General features: G+C 42.1%; 1 protein-coding gene across 1 annotated transcript; it reads right to left on the bottom strand.

Moving 5' to 3' along the window:
* Nucleotides 1-239: 239 nt before the first annotated feature.
* On the bottom strand, nt 240-11985 carry camk1db (calcium/calmodulin-dependent protein kinase 1Db). The gene is made up of 10 exons (XM_080545050.1): nt 11873-11985; nt 8625-8699; nt 8173-8311; nt 7911-8037; nt 7412-7487; nt 3965-4077; nt 3786-3864; nt 3135-3222; nt 2721-2919; nt 240-2333 (listed from the first exon to the last, which is right to left on the bottom strand). Exons 1-10 carry the CDS (start codon nt 11980-11982, stop codon nt 2191-2193), a joined length of 1149 nt encoding a protein of 382 aa, XP_080401176.1. The 5' UTR covers nt 11983-11985; the 3' UTR covers nt 240-2190.
* Between the last annotated feature and the right edge of the window lie 3885 nt (nt 11986-15870).

Raw genomic sequence — 15870 nt, 5'->3', positions numbered from 1 at the left:
CCTTGCAACCCCCTGCTTGGATATACAGTAACGGCACTACATAATAATAACTCAATTAACATGGTAGAATAAATTAACATGGTAGAATAAAATAAAAATATATACAGTACATATATTAACAAATATTGTTTATGCAAGTTTATCTGTACCAAATGTATATGATATGGTATGAAATGCAAATGTATGGAGGTGCTTCTCATACATGCTTTGTAATGCTTAGTATTATGCTTTGTATTTTTGCAATAATAATAATGCAAGTTTTTGGAGATAGCATGGAACATATTTGTAACGTAGAGACAACCTTTAATAAACACTACAATCCAAGCATATAGTCAATGATATTTATATTTACAGTACACATAAGAGGCTCTACTCCTTCATGAATATATTCATACTCATAGTTCATTTTTACTGCCCCTGAGAAGTAGGCAATCCTTCCTATAAATTGAATTTACAACTCAATGTGGCCCTCGACACACAGTAGAGCACATCCAAATGGAGCATCCATATTCCATCCGCAATAACACTTTAAGCAGAGGTGTCACAGGAAATACAGACAATCAGTGCTTGCCCTTCTCTCTCCTGTGTCACCCACCAGCCTTGAGGAAAAAATTGAGCGAGAGAAAGGGGGAGAGAGAGAGAGAGAGAGAGGGAGAGGAGACAGCATCTGGCTGCTAAATTCAAAGCACAGGTATGAAAGCACAGTAACCAAACACAGTGTGTGTGCGCTGATGAGACCAGCCACTGCCTGTGGGCGAGCAAAGCACAGCTATAAGTAACGTATACCTATTTTAGGCTTCTATGAAATTACTGTCATTAACCAGTGATTATCAAGTTAGTTACATTTTTTATTCTTCTTTGTTTGTCATTTTCAGTGTTCAAGTTAACATATAGTACAGTGATCAATGTTTTCATACGCTTCCTTTCATTCCTGCCCTGAAACAAATCTATAACCACTCCTTGCCGGTGACAGTTCAGCATTAAGCTGTCCATTCAATATGTGTCATCCACCTCACAAAAGTATGAATTAGAAAATTATGAGCCGAACTGTCCTGATGGCACACTAGAATATGTAACGTGGGCTTTAGACAGCAAACCTTCATCACCATTATTACCACAAACCTCAGCAGCATCATCATCGGGGTTGTCAAATTAGTTTCAAAGACGTTCCCTGAGAACTGGTCACAAAACTATTCCTAAACACCGCCATCCTACAGATATGGACAGACATTTACAGTTACATCAAAATGAATCATAAATATAAGTCAAATAAAATAGTAATAACAAAGCGGCAACTATATCTTTACTATATCGACTTAACATCTGTTTAATATTTCAACGTAAAAGTCTAGTACACCGTCACAATGTTTTGTAAGTAATATTCTTACAAGAGTCATAATATAAGAAAAATAAATAATTCAATACGTTTCAATTAGGAAAAGTGTGCAGTACCACCACTGACCAGCATAACCGGATATCAAAACTGATCTCTCTTGTGTCACACTACTAAAGCACTTGTGCTCACATGATTCTGTGGATATATACTGTATGTCCAGAGAACGAAGCAAAGAAATAACACCTCTGTCTTACTGTAGGGAATAATGACACTTTGAACTACTGCAACGACGACCGTAGCGAAAAATTAAAGCTTTTAAAACGACGAGAAATTCAGAGTGAGAATACGGAATCACTGTTTAGCTGGAAAGCTGTTTCACTTGCATAACATTACTCCACTCAATGGTTCCAAGGAAGATGTTCACAAAAGGCGTAGTAGGGCGTTCTATGCCAGTCAGGGCAGCAGCCTCAATGAAGACAAAGACAGTTCCCATTGTGTGGGCTCATATCACCACCTCTCAACAGGTTCATTCAGTGTTTACAGTGAGACCACCATCTTATGGACGACGTGACCCCCAGAATGAAAAACCTTCAGTTGGGAGAGACAGTGAGTGTCTTCACCTCTTCACCTCCAGACCTGTGGTTGGGAGTAGAGCGCAGCACTGGGGTGCAGCGCTAAGCCATGGTAAATGGAGCTGAGCTGACGCTCGTCAAGTTCTCCGCAGTGCCAGAGTGGCAGCTGGGAACGGGCGGGATGGGCAAACTGGGGGGGTTACGTGGAATTCTGAGAGGTGGGAGTTGTTTCCCACCTCAAAGCTCCGTCGTCTCCCAGCTGACCTCCCGCGGAACCTGGCGTCATTTAGTCCCTGTGTGGATGGTGGTGACAGTGGAGGGTCGTGGTCGGTGCTGCTCCCCCTCAACCGGTGATTCCCCTCCCCCAGATGAGGGGGCGCTGGCGTCCTGGCCGCAGGCCGCAGCGGTAGGCAGCACAGGTGGACCTGAAGGGAAACCAAATGGTAAATGGTAAATATTTCTAGTTTCTCCTTGTGATCATTAGACGCCGGCTCTACCTCATGAGCCACAGCCGCCACCACAAGCTTAATAACTTGAGCACAATCACTGCAGCCTAGGTCAATGAAAACCAATCAATGACAGTGTACCAAAGCACAGAGTGGGAAAGTACACCCTCAGAGACATGTTACGTGTAATACAGTAGTATTACACACATTAAAAAAACTCACTCCTGCAAACAATGGATTGAGATGGCACTTTACCAACTGAAGGCTTAACAAAATGACTCTGTAATATGGTAAATCAAGAAAGGTGAGCAAATTGAAAGACGAGTGAAGGGTGAGGAGGAGAGACTAAGGAGCTCATCGACTCACAGTCTTTCCGGGAGATGTTAGAACAGTCTACAGACTGGCTCTTGGCTGGCATTGAGTTGGGGCCTTGTCCTTGTCCTCGACTCTGGATGTTGGCTGTGGGGTTGTTGCCGTCAACGCTGGTGCCAAAACTGCTACCCAGACTGCTACCTAGCTGCAGACGCCTCATATGGCGGATCACAGCCGTGGCATTGAATGCTTGCTGTGTGTGTGAGAGAGAGAGAGAGAGAGAGAGAGAGAGAGAGAGAGAGAGAGAGAGAGAGAGAGAGAGAGAGAGAGAGAGAGAGAGAGAGAGAGAGAGAGAGAGAGAGAGAGGGAGAGAGAGAGATGGGTATGTGGCCCAGATGAGAAAGGCAGTAACATACATACACTCACAAAAAACATAAAACAAAGCAAGGCCTCAATTTCTGTACCCACCCTCCATTTGCTTTTGGCAAAGTTCTTCCGCATCTGACGACTAACTGATTCGTGGATGTTCTTGCAGAGAGCCGTGTCTCCGGCAATCCTGAAAAAGTCCAGCAATCCATGGTTGAAACATAGAGCACTTTTGGGAATATTAATAAAACAGGGCTAGAATTCTTATCGATTATATTCAAGTTGCCAACTAACGTGTATCAATTAGCTGCTGTTAATAATGTCACAAACCACCACACATTGTGTATGAGGCAAACTTTGCAAGATCCCATAGTGCCTAACAGCGCTAATATTCGGCTCCTCAGCCCAGAGATAACCACTCACACAGATTGTCTTGTCAACTCTGGCCCAGAGCAGGGGCAGACATGCTAAGTGTTTATTAGTGCTTCAGCATTCTTCAAGCATTCTTCAGGACCTCTGTTGCTAATTGCTATTATTCAGCAGATTTCTCTCTCTGGCCGGCAGAGCAGGGATTCGGCGGGGAGCCATGGCGACAGATGACAGTGGGAGGACATGCACTCAACAACACTTGCGTCATCCACTATCTGCGTCATGGTCATGACAGGTTTCAGCACAGTGTGTGCGTGCTGTGTGGTTCCCCCTGATTGCATGGTTGTGTTGTGTTCAGACTGGTGGTGGTATTCAGTCACTCACCAAGGATGGGCGAGAGCCTGGTCACATGTGAATCTCTTCTCAGGGTCCTTCTCCATCAGATTACTGATGAAGTCTTTGGCTACAGGACGAAAACAAGTATACAAACAAGTTCATTCATTTGGTTAGGTCCCACATAATACAATACAAAAAGACACGTATGCGCACACGTATACACTGACCTGAATCCGAAATATCGTCCCAGTATGGGGCATCAAACTCATAGTCCGCCTTGAGAATCTGCTCAAAGAGCTTAGAGTCATTCTCGTCATAAAAAGGAGGGTAACCACATAACCTAGGGAACAAATGATTACACAACAATGTGAGTGCCATCATCTTACTTATGTTGTACTTTATGTAACACAAAATGTATTTCATGTTGCCTAATCTCATTCATAAACCGTCTGCCTTGACAAAAACCTCAAATAACAACAGCTGATTGGATGATTATCCCAGTCAATAAAATATTACAACACAATACAACACACTCACATTTGTATTATTTGTTATGAAACTGCTAGTGGAAATTCTATGACCAAGAACGATGGGTATATTTAAGTAAGTATCCAGCACTGTCTCAAAATAACCATTTTGTATTAGTGTTTCCATGCTTTCACTTTAACCATAGTCTTGCATAGATATAAATCCAAATCACATTTGGAAGAAAAGAAAATCTAATTAATTTGAATGTAATATTATTTAATTTGAAAGGATTTAAATTGTATTATTGAATGCATGAACTAAATATGTACAGTTCCCTACATAAGTATTGGAAAGATAGAAATAATAATATTTTAAACACATTTTTTCAGGCCTCCAAAAACATTGGAAAAAAACATGTCCACATAAAGTACTGATGTTTACTATTTGGTCGATAATCCTTTGCATGCAAACACTGCTTGAAGTCTGCAGCCCATTGACCCCTCGAGACGCTGGGTATATTCTCTGGCGATGCTCTGCAGCAATCTTCAGTTGTCTTGTTTGTTTTAAGGTATTTTTGGCCCTTGGCTAGTCAAGAACTAAGTTTTTTGGCCATACAAAACTCCCTAGTTGCTACGGTAGCATGTTTGAGGTGATGAAGCACCATCCAATTAATTTGGAGCCATTTGTTTATACTCGAGCAGACAAGATGTCTCTGTACACTTCAGCTGCTGTCAGCAGTTACATCGTCAATTATGACAAGTTAGCCGGTTGTAGTGGCAGCTCTATACATGCCCATCCATAGCACCCCCTCCACCATGTTTCACTGATGAGGTGGTATTCTGTAAATCTTGGATGGATCCTTTTTTCACCACACTTTCCTTTTGCAATCACTCCAGCACATGGTGATATTGATCTCATCTGTCTACAAGACCGTTTTCCAGACCTCTGTAGGCTCTTTAGATAATTTTGAGCAAACTGTAATTTTGAGCAAACTGTAACTCTAACTATCTCTTTTGAGGATAACTAGTGGTTTTCACCTTGCAGTGAAGCCTTTATAGTTTGGCTGGTGACGTATACTGCAGATGTAGTCTCTGACACATTCTCGCCTACCTCCTGGAGAGTGTTCCTGATCTGTGGGACAGTTGTTTCGGCGTTTTTCTTAATTATGGTGAGCATTCTTCAGTCATCCACTCTAGAAATCTTCCTTGGTCTAGCCTGTTTGCAATAGCTGGTAAGTCCAAGGTTTTGGCTATGTTGTTTTTGATATATTTTTCTGATATTTCAACGTCCTAATGGCTTCCTTGACGTCTCTTTGACCCTCATCTTGACAGACACCAATAGCAGACTCCAAAGGCAAATGCAAAGCCTCGAATACTAGACATTGACAGCTATGCCTGCCCAAATAATCTAAAGGAACACACCTGACTAACCAGAAACACCAGTCAACCATTCTTTACCCTGAAATGGGGGGACAATGTTAATGTATAAAAAGGGTTGTCATTTCTAAATGGTGAAACCAATCAGAAAAAAGAAAACAGCTTTAATTCAATATTATCTGAATAATATTGTTGTGTGTGTAATTGGAGCAAAATGAAGAATTCCAATGTATACACTGATACCTACAAATCGCTAATAAACTTGACGATGGAGAATGGGCTACCACTTGACCTCTGAAGTTTGTGTGGGGAGTTGTGCACATGAACAACCAGTGGAAATGGTAATCTGCGGGAATGTGTAACCAGTGTTGTCACTAACCAGGTGTGACGGCTAACCGGCCCACTGGACAGTCAAACTCAGTAAGCTAATTGCCCGCGGCACTATAATCAGTTTGTGTGTCCTAATCAGCTGCGTCCGTCAAAAGGCTCTGCGTGCATCTAGGCTGTGATAGTCAGTGACAGTGACTTGTCTGACACTTCAACCCAAATGTGCAAAATGTCTGGTGGACCAACGCATCAAAACTGGCCTTCATTAATCCAATACAAAAAGCGTAAAAAGCCATTGGCTTTACTTCACATCAATAATCTCCCATGGCACCCCCCCCCCCACCTCCCCAAGAGCTTGCACATCGCAAGTTTCTGATTTGGAGCTCCGCCTCGCAGCCGTGTCATTCGGTGAAATCAAATAATAATAAATGATTGTGGTCACCAAACCTGGTTACATATTCCCGCAGATCCCCGTTTCCACCATGTAGTTGTGTGCCCGGGTACAGCTGGTAGCCGACATCACAACTGGCTGGAGGGGTTTTATTTTGTATGTGTGTTTTATTACAACATGTGCTTTTCTACTTTTTCTAACTGCCCCGATGTCTGTCTCACAAAAATGCAGATTTGGAATCTGAATCAGATTTTTTAGGAAGTTAAATGTAACTTAAAAAAATTATTATTTGTCAATGTAAAATGTAAACTTGTAAAAAAGGTTTCTAAATATGACTCACATTGACCAAATGTAATCACAAACCCTTAAATTTAATTTGAAGTTGTGAAATACATATCAGTCAATGCATTCAGGCAATACAATTTCAATATGAACACATTCAAATTCAATACTATAAAATGCAAATCCATTAAAATGACTGAATTCAATTCAGTTCTTCATCATTTAATTAAAATTATATTTCTAGCGGCACAAATACCGCTCCATAAATGTGCTCGCAATTTCATTCAGAACGGTTTCTTGTTACGTGCATCATCTACCAAACTAGAGGCACGACGCTCTCATTTGCGAGAGTATCAGAAACTATTCCACCTGATTACCTTCGCAGTATTCACACCTGACAAATATAATAATAGGATAATGAGGCACGGGATTCTCTTCCCACTAACGAGCTGCGCCGCTTCAGTTCATTAATTTGGAAGCTTAATACAGATCATTATTGTCAGAGCAATTCTGACTTTTTGGAAGAATTTCATAGAGCAGGAGTACACAGTACAGGTTGTGTGTCATATAAAGCTCCCTAAGCTCAAAGTTAGGTTGAAATCAATCAATACAATCTACGGTATCACTGTATCACGCTCTACTATTCACTCTGAGCCATTAAGCTGTCAAACAGTGAACTCTATGGGACGGTTTTCACAGACAAGGCTTAAGCCTAGTCCTGGACTAAATCACATTTTCAATGTAAAATCTTCATAGAGGATGCTTTTTAGCCTAGGATTCGGCTTAAGCGTTGTCTGTGAAACCCGTCCTAAATGTTATGATTTACTTACAAAATGTAAGCAATGACTCCAATGGACCAGCAGTCCACTGCTTTGCTGTAGGGCTTCTGGGCTAGAACTTCTGGAGCTGTGGTAAACAAAGTTGCAATGTGAGAGTGAGACAGAACATTGTGATTCTGGATAAGGTCCGTCCCTGTGTTGAGTTTGAGTTCCAAAAATATTGGTGTAGCTAGAAAGTTTCAGTTTCATCATCAACCCTAAAGGCTATGTGAATAAGAGCAAATAAGGGCACACGTCCATCTAAATAAGGCCTCAGTAAGGTAGAAAGGGTAGCCAAAGCTTTTGATCTGTTAGAAGCCTTTAGCCCATGACTTTAATGCTACATCTTCCACACTGCAATGTTTGGGTAAAGTTGGATGAGGCAAAGTAAATGTAGGTTTAAGGAAAGATTAAGTTATGTCAAGGTTGGGTTACTTACTACTGACTCCTCCCTGATGTCAAAGTAAACCTTTCCACCGGTCAGGGGTGTGACACAGCGAACAGAACTTACCCACATATCCTGGAGTCCCACAGGCAGTGGCCATCACATCACCTTGGCCCTCCATCTTGGACAGGCCAAAGTCACTGATCATGATCTTCGACTCATTGTGGGGGTTGAAGTAAAGCAGGTTCTCTGGCTGACAAACAAACAAAAAGCTTAAATGTGAAAGAGAGGTATGCTTTCTGTAGGGGGATTTGCGTTACAATGTACAGTAAAGTGTGTGTGTGTGTGCATGCCAAGCGTGCGTGTGTGTGTGTGTGCATTGCAGTACTTTGAGGTCTCTGTGTACGATGCCCATAGCGTGGAGGTAGTTGACTGCATCCAAGACTTGTTTGATCAGCCTGCTTGCGTCCATCTCTGTGTAGAAGCCCTTCTCTACGATCCTGTCAAACAGCTCACCTCCAGACACTCTGAGGAATCACAGCATTGACTCTAGACAACCTTCACATTTACAGGTGGGCCTAGTCACCTGCTGATAGGACTTCCCTCATACAATACACAGACAACATTTGCTACACTGTTATTATAATAACAACAGCAACAACAACATATACAGTAAAGGAAGCATCTTTTGGTGAATGGTTGCAGTCAGACTAGGAACATAGGTTACTTAACTGTATCCCCATGGCCAAAAAGCACCTCAAGGAGGTATGAACACTTACATGAACCAAAAGCAGAATGAAGGACAGAGGCATGGATGACAGAGGTGTTTGAGGTACTCACAACTGCATGATGAGGTACAGGTGATTGGAGCTCTCGTAGATGTCCTCCAGAGCTACAATATTTTCATGTTTTATCCTGAGAGAAACGGGAGATTCATTTCACATACTATCAAACTCACAAGATCCCAATATTACAATGAAGCCCCATCATGTAAAATTGCTTCCCTCATTACATTAATGAAGTGTTTTTCATTTTCTGTTCTCAATGGGTAACATATTATATTTCTTGTGTGGAATCAAGGTGTACAGGTGTGTGCATGTCTATGCGTGTGTGTATGCGTGGGTGCGTGTGGTGACAATGTTGAAAAATTAACCTGCTGAAACCCTCTACTTTACAGACACACACCAGCCAGGTGAGTGGAAAGCCTTTCTTCTGCACTGTGGGGGGAATTCTTCTCCTATACTAATCAGTGACTCATACAATGGCAACCCTGTCGTGATTAGCCAGCACATGCGCCTAAAGAAAAGCCCACAACAAGGAAGTGTGAGCCTGTGTCCAAGCAACAGGGTGTTCGTGAACACTGATGCCATGAAATGTGGTGACAGGGACAGGAAGGGGGGGGGGTGAAGAGGAGGAAGTCTCGGAGGACTATACAACCCCCACAACTCTCAATTTTAGTCCTACTCTATGACCTGCGCTGTGGTGACAGGGTCATTCGATAAAGCAGCGAGGAAACAAGAGCCGGAAAGAGAGAGAGAGAAGAGAGAGGGCAGGAGTCAAAGGATGGCCACTGTAACCAGGCAACTACTCCACCCAATGGCAAGCGTACGCTCGTCAAGAGTGACAGATAGCCGAGGCTCTCAAGGGAATTAACCATCAGCCTATTCCCTTGAGAGGTAAATGGAGTGCCATGGGTGTCACCTGTCTTCATAATCCTGAATGATACGTCCTCCTCTGAGAGCATGTGCACTCCTCTATGTTCATATTCTACTCCTCTGAGAGTTCTTATGTCTACTCCTCTGAGAGTTCATATGTGACACGGTCTCTAGTGATTTAGTCCGGGAATTGTGAAACCCTGCAAAATGTGTCAATTTGTTTGCATATTACGAATAAGTACCCACTCAATATAATAACAAACAAATATCAAACATGACACATTTCATCACATTTTTTCACGTTTTTTTAAAAGCTACATTTTCAGATACATTTTATTTTTTTACTTTTTACAATTTCAAAATAATAAAACAAGGAAAAAGGCCTTTTGCTAAAGTTTGGGAACCCTGTCAGCTAGTACTTTGTAACTCCTCCTCTGGCAACTACCGGTATAACAGTTTGCAAATGCTTCCTGTAACCAGCCTTGCAACCCCCTATTTTCCACTATTTTCAGGGGCTCAAATGTAATTGGACAAATTAACAAAATTTGAATACTTTGTTGAGAATCCTTTGCAGGCAATGACTGCCTGGAGTCTGGAACCGATAGACGTCATCAAATGCTGGGTTTTCTCCTTTGTGATGCTTTGCCAGGCCTTTACTGCAGCTGTCTTCAGTTGTTTGTTCGTGGGTCTTTCTGCCTTTAGTATTGTCTTCAGCAAGTGAAATGCATGCTCGATCGGGTTGAGATCAGGTGATTGACTCGGCCATTGCAGAATTTTCCACTTCTTTGCCTTAAAAACCTCCAGGGTTGCTTTCGCAGTATGTTTTGTCATTGTCCATCTGTACTGTGAAGTGCCGTCCAATAAACTTTGCTGAATTTGGCTGAATCTGAGCAGACAGTACATCCCTAAACACTTCAGAATTCATCCCTCTGCTTCTGTCTTCTGTCACATCATCAATAAACACTAGTGACCCAGTGCCATTGGAGGCCATACATGCATGCCTATGCCATCATACTGCCTTCACCGTGTTTTACAGATGATGTGGTATGCTTCAGATCATGAGCCGTTCCAAGGATATTAGACAGGGACCGGGTTTAGATTTGAGTTTCTGTCTAGCACTAGGGCTGCAACTAACGATTATTTTGGTAGTCGACTAATCTGTCGATTATGTTTTCAATTAGTCGCGATTAGTCGTGTGGCCGTGGCAGTGGCCGCGGGCTCCAGTGCATGTTGTACCTCACCTTCTCAAGTCTGCACACCTGTGAATGTCACCCTGTTGTCCAGTCTCTCTGGCTTAACATACGTTCCCATTGCAAATTCAAATAATGACTCATGAAATATTTGAATTTGGACCTTCCAAAACATTGAATACATACAATAATCAATCTCTGTTTCAATGAAACAAAATAAATAATAAATAAATTAAATAATACAAATGAAAGTGCAAATATAAACATAAAAAAAAAAAAAAAAAATTTAAAATATATATATACGATGCGTCGACACTAAAATTCCACGTCGACGTCGTCGATTATGTCGACTAATTGTTGCAGCCCTATCTAGCACCAAAGATCATAGTATACGATTTTGATTTGTTGAGCAGTAATTTGTTATGTGAGAGCCAATCTTGTAAGGTATTGAAATCAGACTGAAGAGAAGCTTGAATTTGTGGTATGTCAGGTTTAAATGTGTATATAACAGTGTCATCAGCATAAAGTTGAGCACAGCAGTTATTGAACATTTATGGTAAATTGTTTACATATATAGATAAAAGAAGTAGTCCCAATGTTGAGCCCTGGGGCACACCTCTTGAATTGCGAAATCAGAGATATTTCCATTCAATACAACACATTGTTTTCTGTTATGAAAGTATGAATTAAACCACAAGATTGCATTTTCAGAAAGGCCGATAGCATGGAGTTTGTCTAAGAGCAGATAGCGGTCAACAAGATCAAAAGCTTTTGTTGGATCAAAGATAGCCCCTGTGAGTTCACCGTTATTTGCAGCAGAGAAGACAGACATCATTGGTAAATTTAAGTAGGGCTGTAGTTGTATTATTGTTACTAAGATAATATGCAAGCTGAGTAAAAGTTCCATATTAAAGAGCTGTAATTCCTAAACCCTTCCTCCAATTTGGATGTGAATACCCCTACCCTAAAGTTGAGAGTCTGCACTTGAATATCTTTTGGTAAACAGCTAAAATAACAAACATTCTGTCAATGTCCAAATATATATGGACCTAACTGTATATATAACTGTGTACTCCTCTGAGAGTTCATATGTCTACTCCTCTGAGAGTTCATATGTCTACTCCTCTGAGAGTACAAATAGCTCAGAGTCTGCCCTGGGGTTGTTGCGGAATGATCCCTTTCAAAGCTATGAGGTCATTTTTGCCTGTTCTTGGTAAAGCCCAGACATATAGTGCAAACTTACTTTCTAAGTACGGCAATTTCGTTTTCGATGCTGGTCTCCTTCCCCTTCAATGCTTTTTTCGGGATGCACTTCACTGCAACCATCTTCCCGGAGGCTTTCTCCCGAGCCATCACCACTTCAGAGAACGCACCACTGTGAGGGAGAACAGAGAGAGAGAGAGAGAGAGAGAGAGAGAGAGAGAGAGAGAGAGAGAGAGAGAGAGAGAGAGAGAGAGAGAGAGAGAGAGAGAGAGAGAGAGAGAGACAGAGATACAGAGAGACAGAGAACTTAGGTCAACTTTACATAAGCACAAACAAAGAATATTGACACAGGAATCCTACGCTCTGTGAATAGATCAATACAGGAGCACCCAAAGGACGGTAGGCAGCGTAGAGTAGACAAACCGAGAACCTACGAAGTCCATGGATGTGGGCAACAGTGCCGTGTACTTGGTGTAACCAAGTACATGCGTGTGGTTTTGTGTATGCAATAGCACAGCAAACACTTTTAAACCTTTAGCCATTTAGGGTAGCAGGTACAGAGACCTCCTTCACCATCTGTCTCTATAAAAGCTTTACAAAAAAAAAAAGCAAATACAGAATTAAGGCAATATTTGCCCAAGCAATCTGTGTCCGTTGCTATGCTACCATGCATGTTCACTCCACCTTAATGAATCTCCATGAACCTGCTACACAACCGGTTCTCTTCCCTCTCTATTGTTTCTACACCTTCTGCTTTTTTTTTCTCTCTCCTACTTTTCTGCCATCTCCTTTCTTTCATTGTGATCTTCTCTCTTCCTCTGCTCTTTAAATCATCACAAAGTGGAAATGTGCTTGTGGAACATCAGCAGTATTGTCACACACAGACACATACACCACAGAGAGTCACCTCTGCACTGCCTTTTTAAAAACCTGGCGCATGTAGAGGGTCCATTATATACTCTGTATAATCAGTGCCTCCCAGCAGGCTCTAAACCCAGCTGCGGTCTACCCGCTAAATCCCCTGTGGCCATCAAATCCACGCTAATCCCTCGCTCCACACTCTACAGGGTAAGCACAGAGGGAGCAACAGCCCAGCTAACGGCTAGCGGCTAACGCTAGCAGTCCCCAAACAAGTCCAGACGACAAACTATCACACTACCGAACTCGAGGTGAGCTGAGGGGTGAGGAGGACACATACACAAAAAGAAGGGGTGCAGACTGGAACACACCCTACGACTCGATCTTTAAAATGGAAAATCTAGGACTCCTGTACAGAAACAGGGAGGCATACAGTGCCTACACGGAATCCCTCTTGCGCTACCATTTTCTTTCTCCACAGCATGGAGAGACCACTTATTTTTCAATAGCCGACATCAATTTACTCAGCTGCGTCTGAATAAAGAGGAGAGTGGTATTCCTCTGTCTGTAGCCATACTGTGTGTGTGTGTGTGTGTGTGTGTGTGTGTGTGTGTGTGTGTGTGTGTGTGTGAAATGCAGAGGAGAAACACAATTATTAAAACCACAGGAAGCCATCAAAACTCTCTGAGGGGATGTTAGAACATACAGCAGCAACATTCACCTCACCCCAGATGAACAGGGCAACATCATTTCCTGCTGACAACAGAGCACAATACCACATCAACTTCCTCATTGTCAGTAGATAAAATGTGACAAACAATAGGGTCTCCCACAATCTAGGCATCTATAGTACAACTCAACATGGCTAGGTATGGTGAGGGTAGAGTTGCATCCTTTTGAAGGGAAACACAGCTATATTCGCACCTTCACACCCTATGTGACTGTGTCAACCCAATGTGACCTCAAACTAATCCACGGTGTGAGTTGGAGCATGATGTGCGCAGTGATGTGTGTAAGTGATGAGAAAATGTCTATCTAAATTTGCCACCTGATTAAAACTCATTTCAATCCATTACTGCTGCTATAAAATGACATCATGGCACGACAAAATGTGTTTGACCTGGTGTCATAGTTTGCCCTGTCTCTGTACCCACAACTATGACTACACTGCTGTCTCTGAGATGGTGGGTGAGCTTGTGGTTTCGGTAAAGCACTTCCTGTACAGTGCCTGCAGCACAGCATTAGCTGTGTGTGACGTTCTGTAAACAAACACTTCCAGACCAGGCCAAGACACAAACAAGCTTGCTGACTCAAGTATATTCATCTTCTGTGAAACTGATGTGAGGGCTGGCGAGGATGCTTTGCTGATACAGTATATGCCGTAAAACAAGACACCAAACTCATCCAAAATATTGGATTAAATGTTCAGGGCCCGTGGCTGTAGTATAACACCTTTAGCAATTATGATGATGTAGAGTGCCTTTGTGTGAGTGTGTGGAGTGTTTTTAGGGTCCGTTTCACGGGGGAGTTTCAGTCACGGCCTGGGCCTAGTGCTGCTGAGTAATCACTGAATCATCTTGTGTAAGAAGTATTAGAGCATCAGTTATGTAACATATTGGATGGAATGTTGGAACAAGATAATCCAGGTGGGTCTTTGTCTTGTCAGTTATTCAACTACAGGTCATGGCAACCTTCATGGTGTATAAAATATACATTGTAAAGGTTGTGAGGCACAGGAACTGGAGGGAGGGGTCCGTCTGAGCAAATCAGCATACAGTGGGCTCAAGAATTATTGGCACCCCTGACCAGCAATGCACAAACAATACTTTTTTAAAAATGAACAAGATAATTATAGAGAAAGGGAATACACCAACATGTGCCAAATACTGTACTTTATTAATGTTTCAATGGAAACAACCAAAATCATAACAATCATTTAATAAAAAATTAATTTCAACAAAATCAAGGTTTCAGAATTATTGGCACCCTTCACCTAGTACTTAGTGCAACCACCTCTGGCAAGGATAACAGCATGGAGTCTCTTCCTGTAATTTTTTGACATGGGTTAAGGAACACATTTGGAGGGATTTTGGACCATTCCTCTTGGCATATCCTTTCAAGATCCTTCACATTCTTGGGTTTGTGCTTATCAACTGACCTCTTCAACTCAGCCCACAGGTTTTTGATTGGATTGAGGTCTGGTGACTGAGATGGCCATTGCAGAACGTTGATTTTGTTGTCACATAACCATTTCTGTGTGGATCTCTTGAGATATGCTTTGGGTCATTGTCTTGTTGGAAAGTCCACCTACGGCCAAGTCTCAGCCTTCTGGCAGAGGGAACCAAAATCGCCTGATTCCACATGGTGGAATTCAATATGCCCTCAATCCTAACCAGTGCCCATGGACCTCTGGAATTAAAACAGCCTCAAAACATGACTGACCCACCCCCATATTTCACCGTGGGTATTAGGTGCTTCTCCTCGTATGCATCTCTGTTCCTACGCCAAACATGCCGATGCTGTATCTGACAAAAACATTACATTTTGGTCTCATCTGACCAGAGCATCCTTGTTCCAGTCATAATGTAAATGACGTTTGGCAAACTCCAAGCGCTTTCTTCTGTGTCTTGTGGTCAGAAAAGGCTTTCTTCTGGCAACCCTTCCAATGAGGAGGTGGCGTCTGATGGTGCTTTTTGAAACCTGGTGACCCCAAGATACCACCAAGGCCTTTAATTCTTTCACTGTGATCCTTGGGGATTTTATTGCTTCTCTCACCATTCTCCTCAGTATCCTGGGGGAGCAAGATGCAGTTGTGTCCTCTACCCATGAGGTTTTCAACAGTTCCATATCTTTTGAACTTTTTAAATAATTGCTCTGACAGTGCTCAGTGGTATATTGTGAATTTTCTTGTAGCCATTACCACATTTATGACCATCTGCCTCTTCTGAACTGCCAATTCTTTTGTTTTCTTCATGGTGTTGGATGACAAAGGGATATTGCATGTGTGTTACCTCATTTTTATACCCTAGTGAAACAGGAAGTGATGTAATCACTCAATACAGTTCCTTAACACATACAGTAGATACACTTAACTAAGTGGAATTTGATACCTGGTTTAATTTTGGTAGGTGTTATTTACAATAATCTTTAAGGGTGCCAATAATTGTGAAACATTGATTT

This window comes from Nansenia antarctica (genome assembly GCF_963989245.1).
Source record: "Nansenia antarctica genome assembly, chromosome: 14".
In the NCBI taxonomy this organism is placed as follows: Eukaryota; Metazoa; Chordata; class Actinopteri; order Argentiniformes; family Microstomatidae; genus Nansenia; species Nansenia antarctica.
Note: the sequence above shows the minus strand (reverse complement) of the source record. Positions and strands in the feature narration are given on the sequence as shown.

Bases quoted from the DNA above. Each gene is read 5' to 3' on its own strand.
- camk1db (XM_080545050.1), bottom strand. From the start codon at position 11,982: ATGGCTCGGGAGAAAGCCTCCGGGAAGATGGTTGCAGTGAAGTGCATC. The intron at 8,700-11,872 runs GTAAGTTTGCAC...CGTTTCTCTCAG, and splicing joins GAAATTGCCGTACTTAGAAA to GATAAAACATGAAAATATTG. The intron at 4,078-7,411 runs GTAAGTAAATCA...TTTGTTCCCTAG, and splicing joins GGAGTCATTGCTTACATTTT to GTTATGTGGTTACCCTCCTT.